The sequence below is a fragment of the Vipera berus genome, assembly GCF_964194415.1.
Source record: "Vipera berus genome assembly, chromosome: 3".
Taxonomy (NCBI): domain Eukaryota; kingdom Metazoa; phylum Chordata; class Lepidosauria; order Squamata; family Viperidae; genus Vipera; species Vipera berus.
Window position 1 is genome coordinate 115,081,716 of NC_138204.1, and position 15,144 is coordinate 115,096,859.

Genomic DNA, 15,144 nt, shown 5'->3' on the forward strand with positions numbered 1-15,144 from the left:
TAGAGCCAAGGATGTTTGCATAACCCTCTTTAAGGAGTCTTTTGAATTGGCCAATTGAAAATTGAAAGAGGCCATCTGAAAATTACAGCTGAACAAAAACGTCGCCAGCTATTGTGACCTATGTAATATTGCACCTGGAACAGCTGCTTTGTTTGCCTTTATTTTTCTAGCCGTGATTGAATGGGCTGGATTCAAAGCTCTAAACAACTTGGGATCCGAGATTTGAAGGGAGATACCTGCCCACACTGGTAGACTAGAGAAACCCTTGTCATCATTCCACCATCAGAGGAAGTATATGTCGTGAATTATGCTGTGTGAAAAAAAATTACAAACCCGTTCACCTTATTCTTAACAATACACAAAGCTCACCTTTCAATGACTTAGATTGCTCACTACTAGAAAGGCAGGAAGCAGTGGGACCAGCACAGTCAGGAAAGGAACAAGGGCAGGGAAAAGTGAAGTGGTATTTTAAGGAGCACAAAGTAGTTCAGGCAAAGCTCACAGCAACCTGGCAGAGTACTTGCTCTGTACACAGAGGCTCCAGATTCAGTCATTGTTGAATCCTGACCTGTAAAGGCCTCTCCTTGGGGCTTGAAAAAATTGGTTTCAAGCAGAATGGTGGATAAAGTTGGTAGGATCAGGAAAAGGTAGGTGAAAAAAGAGAAATGCAGAGCCTAGGAGAAGGAAAGTTTTGAAGGCAGATAAAAAAAAAATTCTGAAGGAAAAGTCACTGTGAACTTTTTTGGTCTACCTCCTAATTCTGAATACAAAACACATGTTCTGTGCACAGAATGATAATACCACGCACACAAACTATTTTTCATGCTTTATTTTATTACCAGGGAAAAACAGACCACTATTATTAGTGGAAGATTTAAATCAAGAATAACCTTATTCACAGTTCAGGATAATCACATCCCACCAGGCTCAAGGTTGACTCAGCCTTCCATCCTTCCGAGGTAGGTAAAATGAGGACCCAGATTGTTGGGGGCAATTAAGCTGACTTTGTAATAATGCCGCTTGGGGGGGGGTGTGAAAGCCCTAACAAGCAGGCATATACATAGAATGAAGGCTACTGCTAAGCTTGTAAGCCGCCCTGAGTCTTTGGAGAAGGGCGGGATATAAATGGAATTAAAATAAATAAATAATAAAATATATCAGGGGTCCTCAATCCCCAGTCCGTGGACTGGCACCAGGCCGCAGCATGCCAGAAACCTGGCCACGTAAAAAAGCAAAACCCCATCCACCGGATGCAGGCAGCACAGAAAACCACACCCCCTCCGGTCCATAAAAAACCTCTCTCCATGAAATCGGTTCCTGGTGCAAAAAGGTTTGGAGGCCTCTACCATATGTGTTACCATAAAACCAAAGCATCTCCACTGTCACACTGAAATGGTTTTGGACCAAGTGGCAATTTAATTATATAATTTCAAATAACACATGCTGATTTCACAAGTCACTGTAGGGTGTAACAAGCCACTACCCCAGCACAGATTCTCCAGTGTGCTGTTCTTCTGATGTGTAAAGACTATATTCAGTTGTGACTCTTTCAATCATCCATAACATGAAAGTATAATAGTCATTCATTATAAATGTACCGTATTTTCCGGCATATAAGATGACTTTTTAACCCATGAAAATCATCTCAAAAGTTGGGGGGTCGTCTTATACGCCCAGTCGTCTTATACGCCGGAAAATACGGTATTGCTTTGAACACTTGCAAAAACAACCATACTGCTGCTGCTTTTTGTTCAGTCCATACAGCCTAAAGCTCAAATTGCATAATATATTGTCAGACAGGAAAACTACCCTGATCTAAATTCCCCTAATTTACTATGGCAACAACAGCTTAGTGCAATCATTTTGCTTGCACAAAATGCCTTCTGTTTCACATAGTTCTAAGATTAGGAGGAAAAGTGGTCAGCAACACTAGACTAGCGTTTGAAACAACAGGTACACTTATTAATTTGAAATTTCCAGAACAAAAAGCAAGAAACAGGTACTCTTCAACACTCCAAACTCCAAAGTCCTTAAACTCAATTTCTTGTAGTTAAGAACCTTGCATATCAATGCAACCTACTACCAAGTTAAAAAGGGGGGGGGGCTCAATGGTGCATTCCAGTTCTAAACATGTTATGTAAGGAGCCAAAATTTTTGACAGATGCTTTCCATTTAAATGAAAGAGTTTTCCAAGTAACGTATTAAAACTAACTGGACTTCTACAAACACAGGAAAGAAAGAATGTGTTGCTGAGTGAGGCTGATTATAATGCATCTAACAGCAAGCATCCACAACTGGCTTTCTTAAAGAAGAGATTTCCAAATTCTGTTCCAGGTTCCCAAAAGCCAAATTACTGGACTGGCATCCTGAAAGGCAGCTACTATTACCAATCTTCCTTTGAATGGATCTAAACATTCCAGAGTTTTCTTTCTTTTTCATACAAGTAATTATGAGGTCCACCTCTGGTGTGCTATAGAATATGGTGATTCCCATTTTCTTTTGAGAAGTCTCTTCTCTCTGTAGAGTTTATTGTTTTGCCATAACGATATAGGCTCTGAAGCCAGGATAGGGTAGGACCACCAGTTCTGAAATTAGAAATTGCCTTAGAAATGAAGTTTCTATAGCAGATAAGCAAGGGTTTCTGAATTGAATATGGTTAACTTCTCCCAAGCTGAGAGGTCCTACCCACCATCTATAGATGGACAAACCAAAAACCACGTCTGCCATTGCCTCTCCTATCTGGTGTTGGAGGCAATGGCAGACGTGGTCTTGCCCATTAAGAAGGTTCTAAGACACAGAGTATAATTCTGCTTCTTTTGCTGCCAAGAGACATTTATTCCACTGGAAAATGCGGAGAACAACATCTAAGGTCAATGGGAGACTTTTTCCCAAACTCGGGGCTCCAGTAAGTGCCAACCGCTGATGCTGGCCTCAGTCCATATAATACACAGGAGGCAGCTTAGCATTGCTTTAATCAAGAGAAAACCATCCTTCCAAATGTTTATGTTTCTACTTCTAAAGAGGCTCTTTCTGAAGAATATACAACTGATAAATGAGGAAAAAATGTTTTTAAATAGATGGAATAAGTATGAGATAAATTATTTTGCATTAGTACATCATTGTTACAGGGAAAGGCGTGACAGTACATTTGTGCCCTAAAGAAACTAAAAGTAATTAAAGATTCATCAAAAGCTTGGGGAATTTACATCATTTGCCAACAGAATGGTAAAATAAGGAAAGAAAGTTGGAGTATGTTTTCATAATGTTCTCCTAGTGGCTCTTTCAGATATGGAATGTTATCCCATGTCACCTGGCTACTCTGTTGAAACAAATGTTAGCAGGTCACATTGTTAAATGGATTAGAGTTTATTTTTGAGGCTGCTCGGATTTGGAAGGGCTGATGTCTCAGGTTTCGTCATGCCCTTCAAGAACAACGTTGCTCAAGAAACTGTAACAATGATCTCCAGTTACGTTTTTGGACAGCTAAACACTTGTAAGCAGAAAATAAAGCAATACAACCGTTGCCAGAACAAGTACGTGAAGCTGGTTGCTGCCTACATTTTTGGCGTAGCATTGTAGAACAGGCTTTCTTTTTCCTAACAGGATAATCCAAGTAAATTTAAGCAGTCACCTGGAGGATCTGGTCCGAAAGTGATAGCAACCGGACTGCAAACAAAATGAAGCAGAACCCCCTGCTTTCAGTCTGTACTAGATGTGGAGAATAACAGCTCAAGGGACTGCCACCACTCTTATGCTGTGCTTTAAAGGTTCCCCCGCACATGCATGCTAGTTGTTTCCAACTCTAGGGGCCGGTGCTCATCTCCGTTTCAAAGCCGAAGAGCCAGCACTTGTCCGAGGACGTCTCCATGGTCATGTGGCCGGCATGACTAGACGCCTAAGGCACACGGAACGCTGTTACCTTCCCACCGTAGTGGTCCCTATCTTTCTACTTGCATTTTTACGTGCTTTCAAACTGCTGTGCTTTAGTTTTCTCTAAATGTGGCTGTTGCCTCCTAATGGTCATGGAAAGAGGATATATAATCATGACTTATCTTTGGATAGCACTTCAGTTCACGATCTAAGGAGAGCCAATGTATTGGAATCTTTGCAATGTTGAACTGCAAGCGGAGACATCCAGTTTAAATTCTACTGGGTCTTGAAGCTTTTTGGGTGCAAATCAATTAGGGAAAGATAACTATATATTATCATCCTGCTCTCTTTTAGGAAAAAAGCAGCATAAATGTCATTAACCAGGAACACTGGGATTCATATCTCAGTTTAATATACCATCTTCCCTGATCTGCCACGTTCAGGATGTTTTGGACTACAGGTGTCCTCAACCAGCATTTTCTCAGGCCATGTTGGCCAGGAATTCTGCTCCCCAGCATGAATTCAGATTGGGAGAGGGGATAACTTATAGCAGTTCTTAGAATGTAGCCCCTTACTCATTTGTTTGCAGTATATCCATATCTCTCTTGTTCTTCCCTCAGAACTAAGTTGTGCAGTTTGAAAATAATTCTTTTTGTTTACCTTTGGAGGGCCATGTATAACAATGGCAGTACTTAACTGTGACACTGAAGCTGTCACGATCACTCAGACAGATAATCTTTGCAAGCAGAAATTACAGGGAGTAACACTCTCCTAATTCTACTGGATTTCTCAGCAGCTTGTAGTGCTATTGACCATGGTATCCTTCTGGACCATCTGGTCTTGGCTGTGGATTGTGCACTGTGCACAAATTAGCCTGCTAGATGGCTAATTCCAGAAAGAAGTGCTGCTAGACTGACTTTTGAGCTGGAGGGCTTTTCAGGATTTTGAGTTTTCATTTATTTTTTCTCTCTCTGGTAATATGAAATGTGATCAATAAGCTGATGATACTCAGCTCCATTTCTCCTTTTCAACTGATTCAGTCAAGGCTTGGTGTTGGAAGAGATAGCATCGATGTTTGTGAACAATAATAAGGATTAAGAAATGAAGCTCAATCCAAGTAAATGGGCAGACTCTGAGTGTTGGTTCTGATCCATCTGCTCCTTTTATTTAGGGATAGATTTGTATCTTGACTCTCAAACTAATGTTTCACCAAGGCATAAAATAATTGCCTCCAGTTTGAAATGGTACCAACTATCTTTAAAGCTTCTGCTTGCAAAGATCACCTGCTAAAGAACATCTTCTGATGGCCTGGCACCTTGCAGTTTGCATCTCCAGAAATGTTTGAAATTCTGGGATTCCCCCTTTCTAATGCTAATTTGAACTTTTGGTTTTATGTCGTCTGTAATATTTACAGGTACCAACCTGAAGGTTTGTATCTGAAGGAGAGAGTACAAACTCCACATTCCCATCTGGGCTTGTATTTAGATCCCATTTTATACCTCCCAATATCCACTAAATTTATTGAACGGCTTAAGCCAAGGACACTGGTTTAACCAGAGGTTTCTGAATCTGCAGCCTTAGGACTAATATCAAAAAACCCTCTGCAAACCATAATTTAAGCCTTCACTGGCAAGAATGACCTGGAGGAGCAAGGGAAAGAAACAAGCAACAATGGTAGAAAAGGAGAAGGAGAAACAGGTGGCCACATCTATTTCTGGCATCCAGTCAACAGGTACTTTCAGGGAATGACACCCATCCTTCCATCTTCTCTAGTTCAACGTTTAATCTATCCTGTTTCAGTCTACCACATTTCCATTTAAACTAATGGCTAAACGTCCAATGAGGCCCATTTTTGTAACAAATAAGATTGTTCCATAGCGGAAGGTTTCCTTGCATAGTCAGCAAGGGTAAAACATTCACGAACGGAGTGTCTCTTTGTGCCATTATGCAGCATATATTTGTTAGGTCTCCATCCTACTGCATGTGGGAGAATTCGGAGCTACGTATTTATTAAGACTGTTGCTCTTTCCTGTTCCCAGCAGGCAGAGAACTGGGAAGGCCAAGGGTCTGTTCACTTCCTGCTAGGTAAGTACAGAACTTCACCATGCCATCTCCACAGCAATAAATTTTGGTGTGTGTTTAAAAAACCGCGTACAGAAGAATTGGTTAAGTCCATACCCACAGTTTGGTCTCTTGATGCTAAGGCAGGGGTAGGCAACCTCGGCTCTTTTATGACTCATGGACTTCAACTCCCAGAATTCCTGAGTCAGCTATGCTGACTCAGGAATTCTGGGAGTTGAAGTCCATGAGTCATAAAAGAGCCGAGGTTGCCTACCCCTGTGCTAAGGGATGAACTGGCTGTGATTATGAAGCTGCAGTCCAACAGCTCAAAGAACAGGTTGGAGAAAAGCTGCTCCAGGAGCAATGAATTTCTCACCAGCTGGACAACCAAGCCAAGATGAAGTACTGCAGCTGCCATTTTAGCTAACCCGATCTTACTGTTTCTAGCTTCTAACGTCCAGATGTTCCCTGTCCTGCTGAGGTTGCATGAAGAAACAGACTGGGGCTCCCATCCCTCACCAAGCATTTGTGTGATTTGTTTGGTCTTGACATGCACCCTCCAAACTGAACCACCCTTCATTTTTATACCATGGCAATTTAGTTAACAAGCAACATTTTTGATCCACGGCTTAGCATACAAACCAGATCACAACTTAGCATTTGGACCGTGAATAGGGGAAGCACCCCCAGTTTGCAACTTGCTGGGACAAAATTGGGGAGGAGGTTGTTTCATGGCCATGCTGGAAAGTTTGGGGGTGGATTGGTGGATGGCTGCTGCTGCTGCTGCTGTATACAGTACAGGTAGTCCTCAACTTACCACAGTTCATTTAGTGACTATTCAAAGTTACAACAGCACTGGGAAAAATGACTTATGACCTTTTTTCACACTGAGCGTTGCAACATTCCCATGATCACGTGATCAAGATTCAGACGCTTGGCAACTGATTCCTATTTATGATGGTCGCAGTGTCCCAGGGTCATGTGACCACCTTTTGCAACCTTCCAACAAGCAAAGTCCATGGGGAAGCCAGATTCACTTAGCAACTGTGTTATTAACCTAATGACTGCAAGTGATTCAGTTAACAACTATGGCAAGAAAGGCTGTAAAATGGGGCAATTCACTTAACTGTCTCACTTAACAACAGAAAGTTTGGGCTTAATTGTGGTCGTAAGTTGAGGATACCTGTCCCCTGATATCTCAGCCTTGTACATCTGCAAGTAGTGCAAAGGGACACCAAATCTCCAGATGAATCTCCTGTTAAAACCTGCCTCAAATTTTCCCATTACTTGGGAGAGGAAAAACCTCACTGACTGCCCTTTGGGTAGAAAGGTATGGCATCAACCGAAATAATAAAAATACGTTTTAACTACAGTAAAAACTCAGGAAAGGCAAATACCTTGAAGTCCTTGTTGTCTGCTTCCTGCAATTTCTTCAGCCTGAAGTCACCTTCACAGGGATTGAGCGCAGATGGTGGAGCCACACAGGAGCACTTGCACTCTGGTCCAGAAGTGATTGTTTCCACCGTGTAAAAATCCTCGGCTTTGTAAGAGCCCTCGTTGATCCTCTGACATGCTCCTCTGCCAAGGGGTCTCACCACACACTTGCACTGGCAGTTTGAGCCTTGGGACACCGCCTTCACCTTGTCATAGTCACCTAGCAACTAATCAAGGAGGGGAAGGGGGAGGGGGAGGGGGAGGGGGAAGAGGAAGGGGAGGGAAAGGAAGTCAATCAATTTGTCCTGGAAATCTTGGTGGGCTTTTTTTGGAGGAATGAATGTCTGGGAGAAACTCTGACATCCTGAAACCTTGAAGAAATGGCTGTCTGGCTTAAAATGTTGCTGACACTTCATGTTCGCTGCTCCTTGGTTATATGAGAAAGTAATTTTCGCCTACCACCTAAAATAATCCAAAAACCAAACCCCAAACTAGTCAACTTGCCCCTAAACAACTTTGGTTTCTCTGGGGTCTGGGGAAATTAAAAGGCTGCGGTGCTCAACTCAGACATTCTCCAGAATGATCTCATTTAAATATAATGGGAACAATCTGTGGGGAAATTCTCCTGTACAAATTTCACTGACGTGAACAGAAGAGCTCCACATGAGGTCTTTGCATCTCTCCTTTATTTCCATGCATCCTGTAGAATATCAGGGGTGTCAAACTACTGGCCCAAGGGCCAGTTGCATCATACGGAGGCCACACCCACCCCAGCTCCAGCAATGGAAAAAAAGTCCATGATACGTCGTGACACATCACGTAACATGGCGAGTTTGACACATATGCTGTAGATGAAACCATGCTGGGAAGATAGGCTGCCCTAACTTGGGTATAGTATTTAATAAGAGTTGCCCTCAGAAAAAGTAGATAATGTATTTTTTAAAAAACCCAAAGGTACCAGGATATATTTGATAGGAAGCCAGAGTCTCCAATGTGCAATGTTAGTCCTACATAAATAGGACATTTTTCTGGTTGGACTCAAGAACAAGACAAAAGTTGTAAACAGACTGGCACATCCTGCCTAGCCAACACAAAGTTTCAACAAACATTAAATGCAATTGAAAGAATGTCCTTTAAGGGAATATGCCTGGATCAGACACAACTTTGGAAAATAAAAAGTAGTCAAACACATGCTTTTCTGATTGCACAGTTCATGCAATAATTCAGGGGATATTGGCCTCCATCATCCAGAGATATATTTTGCCAAAGCTGTTTTAAGCCTTTTTGCTCAGCATCAAACCCAACACAATTTCAATTTATATTGCACAATTACTTCAATATAAATGCATGCAAATGATTTTGCTCATGACAAATAGGAGGCCCAGCCACCACAGACTATACAGATGTTGCCATTTGCAGCACAATTCTCTTTTAGCTGGCTTTAGCTACAAAGGAAAGCCAAGAGGAGCCCAGTGAAAACTCCTGCAGGCTCTAAGCACCAGAGGAATTGACAGACAGCATTGCTCTCCCAGCACAATTCTATACATATATACTCAGAAGAGAGCTCTATAGTATTCAGTTAGCTGACTAGGAAATAAGTAATAGGCTGCAGGCAGAGGGGGAAAAGAGAGCTTATTGCTTTTAGAAAGCAGCAACAAAGCAGTAATGCTAAACCTGGTCTACTAAATGGAGAGACCGGAGATCTAATTCATAAGGCCTTTTGTCCCAGATATCTGGAGAAGACAAATGCATAAGGATGCTGCTTCTGCATAATTTCACGGTTCACAAAGGACGGAGAGATTTTAGCAGATGCACCTTTTCCATTTGCTTGCTTCTCCAGGCATTAAAAACTACCGCTGCGCGTCCTTTTACTGCACTGATCACCACCACCTGGGTCTCTAACAGGTAAATACGTGAGGACAAAACAAATTCTGCACAGGTGGGAGTATAACACTGTAATGCAAAGCTTGTCGATTCTACACAACAGAAACTCTTGTACTTTGTTACTGAGTGCAAGGATCCAGCTTTCCCGAAAGGAACTTAAGGAGGGTTGATTTAATGCAACATATCCAAGAAAAAAAATCTGCCTACAATTTTAGGCCCAGCCGTTTAGGTGTAAACCTGCAGCGAGTCCCACTAAGTTGAGATAAAGCTGACTTTATTGGGAAACCCATCTGTAGATTCCTCGCTGTTCTTTGCCGCTTCTAAAATCACCCCATTAAAATCAAACTTACGTCGAAGATTGAAACTGGGATCCCTAGCTGTACCAGACTCTGGGGCTGTGTCAAGTCTACAGCATAAAAACCTTCCCTGACATCATCATCATCATCATCATCATCATCATATCATCATCATCATCATCATCATCATCATCATCATCATTATTATTATTATTATTATTATTATTATTATTATTATTATTATTATTATTATTATTATTATTATTATTATTATTATTATTATTAATTTTTACTCCACGCAACCCAAGCTTGGCTGCTATTCTTTTTCCGAGATAAGACCGTTCCAGACCAGATTTCCTTCCTTCCCTCCCTCCCTTGCAGATGTACACAAAGTTCATTTGTTGTGAAGGGGCTTTTTGCACATGTTCAGAGGCCTTTCTCGTGGGGTTATTATTATTATTATTATTATTATTATTATTATTATTATTATTATTATTATTATTATTATTATTATTATTATTATTATTATTATTATTATTATTATTATTTATTTTGTGGTGGTGCCAGGGTGAGGGATGCATCTGTGCACTTCCCAGAGTGGACTCCTGCAATCCACTACTCCCCGTCGTTCCCGATGCGCGGCTGGGACATCACCTCGAGGATCCGACTCCCTCTTCCAAGGCTGGCTTGCTCGGGCCGCCGACGCCTTACCTGCGAGAGAATGTTCTCCTGGTTCTCCGCCTCGTCCTCCAGCGGGGCGCCGGTGGGAGGCGAGCTCAGACCGGCGTTAGCGCTGCCCCACCACGCCGCCAGCAGCGCCGCGGCGCAGCAGCAGAGCAGCACCCCGGGCCGCGCCATGGACGGCTAGCGGGCGCCGCCGGAGGGTGAGCCGGGCATGGGGCGGGCGCGGCGGCGGCGGCGGCGCACCGAGCGGTCTAAGCTTCTCCGCTGCCCGGTTGGCAAGCCTAACTGCAGGAGGCGCGCCGGGAGAGGCCGGGGAGGGAAGAAGGTGGGCTGAATCGTGCAGCCTCGTTAGCCGGCTGAGGCGAAGCGAGGCGGGCCCGAAGGAGGAGTCTCCCTCTTGCCCCCGCTTTTCCTTCTCTGCGGCTAGTGTGGCCTCCCGTCTGTCCGCCGCCGGAGGAGCTGCTCTGGGGGGGGGAAGGGGGGCGAAACAGCCGGCTCCTCGTCCCAGCGCCCCAACCCCAAGGCGGTTCTCGAAAGAGTTGAGATCTGCAGCGAAACCGCGAAAGAAGCGGATGGTTGGGTCGCAAGCCAGGTTGCAAGCCAGGTTGCAAGGGGCTGCTAGAAAGAGAAAACGTTCTCCATCAGGAGTCTTCAAACTTGGCCCTTTTATGACTCGTGGACTTCAACTCCCAGAATTCCTCAGCCAGCTATGCTGGCTGAGGAATTCTGGGAGTTGAAGTCCATGAGTCATAACAGAGCTGAGTTTGAAGACCCCTTGTTCTACATGATCCATACGCGGGGAATATCTGGATATGTGCGCAGACAATTCATTTCATTTCATTTATTATATTTGTATACCGCCCTTCTCCCGAAGCACTCAGGGCGGTGAACAATCCTCTAGGGGGCTCTCTAAGAGTCAAAAGTAAGGCTTCCGGTCCTTAGAATTGGCGCCTTTCTGCATCATCAATGGCAATCATCGTTGGATCCAAGTGGAGGAACCAGCCACTCGTCTTTTGAGTTCACAAAAAATCCCCTGGTTGAAACTTTGTTTTCACGTCTGCCCAAAATAAAGGAAATCACCACCTGCTTTCAAGGGCTGGGGGAAAGGGGGAGGCTGGGAGGTGGAAATTGTTTTGTGAAACAGGCTTGGAGGCAACAATGGTTTGGATAAGGCCAATTAGTTTATTAGACTTATAGTTTATTAGACTTATATACCGCCCCTTCTCCCGTAGGACTCAGGGCGGTTCACAAGGTCTTTTAAAAGAAACAATGCTACAATTACAAAAGTTAAAACAATTAAAATGATTATATTAAACCTTGAATATAAAAAACCTAGTTAAAACCAGTTAAAACCCCAATTAATACCCTCAGTCCTGGCCAGAAAGCTCAAAGAGCCAGGTCTTCAGGTCCCGGCGGAATGAACGGAGGTCAGGGGCAGTCCTAAGCACTACAGGCAGCTGGTTCCAAAGGGCCGGCGCACCCACAGAGAAGGCCCTCCCCCTGGGTATTGTCCGCCAGCAATCTCTTACCGGCGGTACCCTGAGAAGACCCTCCCTGTGGGAGCGCACAGGACGAAGGGAGCTTGATGCCGGCAGCAGGTGCTCCCTCAAATATCCCGGACCCAAGCCATTTAGGGCTTTATAGGTCATCACCAGCACCTTGAATCTCACCCGGAGGGCAACTGGGAGCCAATGCAGCTCGCGGAGCCGAGGTGTTATGTGGGAGTATCGGGAAACCCCCATCACAACCCGCGCGGCCGCATTCTGCACCAGCTGAAGCCTCCGGGTGGTCCTCAAGGGCAGCCCCATGTAGAGAGCGTTGCAGTAGTCCAATCGGGAGGTCACGAGCGCATGAGTGACTGTGAGTAGGGCATCCCCTACTATTGAATCTCCTATCCAGAGGAAATGCTGGGAATACAGGCCTATCTGGAAACTGAGTAAAATGCCTTGTTCTGGATTAGTTGCACCCCAATGTTGTTTGGGGGTCTTCCTTGATTCATAATTTTCCTTGGAGGCACAAGTGGCTTCAAGGATGAGAAAAAGCACACAACCAGTTCACTGGTCCCTGTGGGAACAATCCAGAGAAAATAAATATTTTTGGGAATATTAAAAAGGCTGAATATATTTCCCCAGAGGAATAATGGAGAAGATCTTTAAAAAGGCAGAAACCTCTACACACACACACACACACACACACACACACACACACACACACACACACACCAGCCGGACAATTCAGCAGAAACCGGCTTTTAAAAATGCAGATGTAGTAATCCATTCAAGAAGGTTGGAGCCCTCCAACTAGAAGCTGAAGACATCAGGAAGACAAAGACCCTTAAAATCTACATACCCCACCCAAACTCTAAGACAGGACATAATAGGATTAACCCACCACCATCAGAATACCAGAAAGGCACACTCTGACCCAGGTCAAAGTTCATGACAGAGGAACAACTCCAAACAAAAGCCCAAGAAGGTATAAAAACCCACTCTTTACTACATGTGCTCTCTCTTTTCTTCCAGAGCCATTTTTCTGTCTGCCTCTCTTCTTCAATAAACTACAACCTTCTTTCTAAAGCAGTCGCCGTGTTGTTCATTCCCGGCTTGGCCTGGACCCTGATGAAGACTTTTCCTTCAACACCCCGATTATTCCTGGAAGTTTAGCTTGTATTACACATGCCTCAATAACCTAATCAAACATGGACTGGGATTCCCTCCTTGGAGAAGCACACTTATTTTTTTCTGTTTTTAATATGTAATCTGGCCCTTTAATTTGAGAAGATGAATCTTATCAAACCAATACACACGGATACATACACACTTTTTTTTATACCTTCAAGTCAGTACACATCGACTCCTAGCAACTGCTTGGACAAATCCCTGCAATTTTCTTGGCAAGGTTTTTCCAAAAGTAATTTGCCTTTGTCCTAGGGCTGAGAAAGAAAGATTGCCCCAAGGTCATCCAGCTGACTTTGTGCATAAGGAGGACTTAAATTCACTGTCTCCCACTTTCTAGCCTGATATCTTAATCACTGCAGCAAACTGGTTTATGACCCATCCATTTAGTCAGGAGAAATTTTAAATGATATAATTTTTAAGTACCCAGATTGCCAATCCCTGCCTTGGCTACATTGCATTTCTTCTAACTCACATGCAAATGATGGTGATCTGATTATACATCCATCAGCTGTGTGAAGGAAAATGTCTGATTGACTGCTTCAGCTTTGGAATCTTAGCTAAATGTCACCAATTGGCAGGAATATATCCAACTATCATGGCAGTAATCTTGGAATGGGGCAGGATCTGATTGTGAATATTTGCATCCTTTCTCTTGATAAATCAAAACTAAGCACTGGGAAGTAAATGGAATCGTGAAGAGATTTGAGTCACACGCAGACAATATTGTGCCCAAACAAACACATGAGATCATGATAAAATAAAAGGAAAAAGCAGGTCAAGTACTGTACTCATGTGCACTTTTACAATTAGGCAAATCCATGTTTCCTCTTCCCAGTGTGTCAGAGCCTCAGAAGTCTCTATAGAAGTGCAATGATCTGCTCTGGTCCTTTCAATACCTACTGTGTGCAAGAACAAACAGAGAGAAGTCCATTCCACTTTGCACTCACACACCACTGTGTCTGGAATATAATATACCAGGCTGAGCTCTATTCTTTCAGAGAGACATAGAGAATGTGGTGAAGAAGCAAGTGATCTGGGAATCAGAAAGGCAGAAACATGCCTGTATTGGCCTGAAGTGACCAAGTAGCTGATCTCCCTCCAGGTCATCTAATCTCGCTACTGATGGAAAGGGAAGGGACAGGCGTCGGATTTTACAAGCCTTGTGTCATGGTTCATGGGATCAAGTTATTTGAAGGACTACCTCTTCCCAGTTACATTTACCCTTCCCATCAGATCTGGCCAGAGGGGCATGTTATGGGTCCCATCTGCTAAAGAACTTCATCAGGTGGGATACAGGAGGTGGGCCTTTTCTGCATGGCACCCACCCTTTGGAACATGATCCCCCAATGTGAGATTAGAACTGATCTCGCTGGCATTTATGAGATCCCTGAATATTTTTTTTCAGTAGGTTTGGGGATCCCAGAGCAATGGGGAGCCTGCAAGATGATTATTTTGGATGTTGGTTGATCTGTTCTCCTGTGCTTTTATTTTTATTCTATATTTATTTGTGGTTGTGTTTAATAGTTTTTAATCATTGTTTTAAACTGTGTTTTAACTGACTGTTATTGTAAGTTGCCCAGAGTCACATTTGTGAGATGGGCAGCTTTATAAATCTGGTAAATAAACAAACAGACAAGGATGTGGGCAACACTATGATGATTTTAATTGGTTAAAATCTTTGAATTCAGGCAAAATTCAACCTGAACTGACTCTTCCTAGGACATTATTATGACTTAGTTTCTCTATTTCTGCCAAATATACAAACAGCAAAGAATGGGATGAAGCATAGGCTGTAAAATATGGGGAAATAAGGAAAAAGTCAGCCCTGTATTACTTATTTCTCTTTCTAGCAATAGGCCATTCCTTCTTTTACAGCCAAGAAACTAATAAAAGCAGTCCCTGGATTAAGAATGAGTTCCATTTGTCTAACTTAACTTTGTATACATCTGCCATTTTTAGTAATAGGCAACCCATTTGTAAGTATGAGTTCTACGTAAATCAGATGTCCTTCACTTGGCAGCTGCCTGTATCCAAGGCATAAGCGAAATGAACTGTTTTGGCATTAGATTTCTATCCTAATTAAAAACAAATATCTCAAAGGTAGCTTGGAAACTGGAAAAAAGGAAACATTAGGAGACTACATGTAAATGTGCCCAGCTAAAAACTATGCATCAAATAATATGAGAAAATATTAGACATTAAAGAAATCACAGTTTTTGGAGAATTATTAGAAAACA

The 15,144-nt window shown here is 43.1% G+C and overlaps 1 protein-coding gene across 2 annotated transcripts in view; it reads right to left on the reverse strand.

Moving 5' to 3' along the window:
- The window catches only part of OLFML2B (olfactomedin like 2B), a 37,084-nt gene extending 26,589 nt beyond the window's left edge, over positions 1-10,495 (reverse strand). For both annotated transcript variants that reach the window (XM_081322681.1, XM_081322680.1), the window contains exons 1-2: positions 10,257-10,495; positions 7,329-7,592 (exon numbers count right to left, since the gene is read on the reverse strand). In XM_081322681.1, the coding sequence (XP_081178807.1) occupies positions 7,329-7,592; positions 10,257-10,403 (411 nt within the window). In that variant the 5' untranslated portion in view covers positions 10,404-10,495. The remainder of the gene's footprint in view (positions 1-7,328; positions 7,593-10,256) is intronic.
- Positions 10,496-15,144: the final 4,649 nt, after the last annotated feature.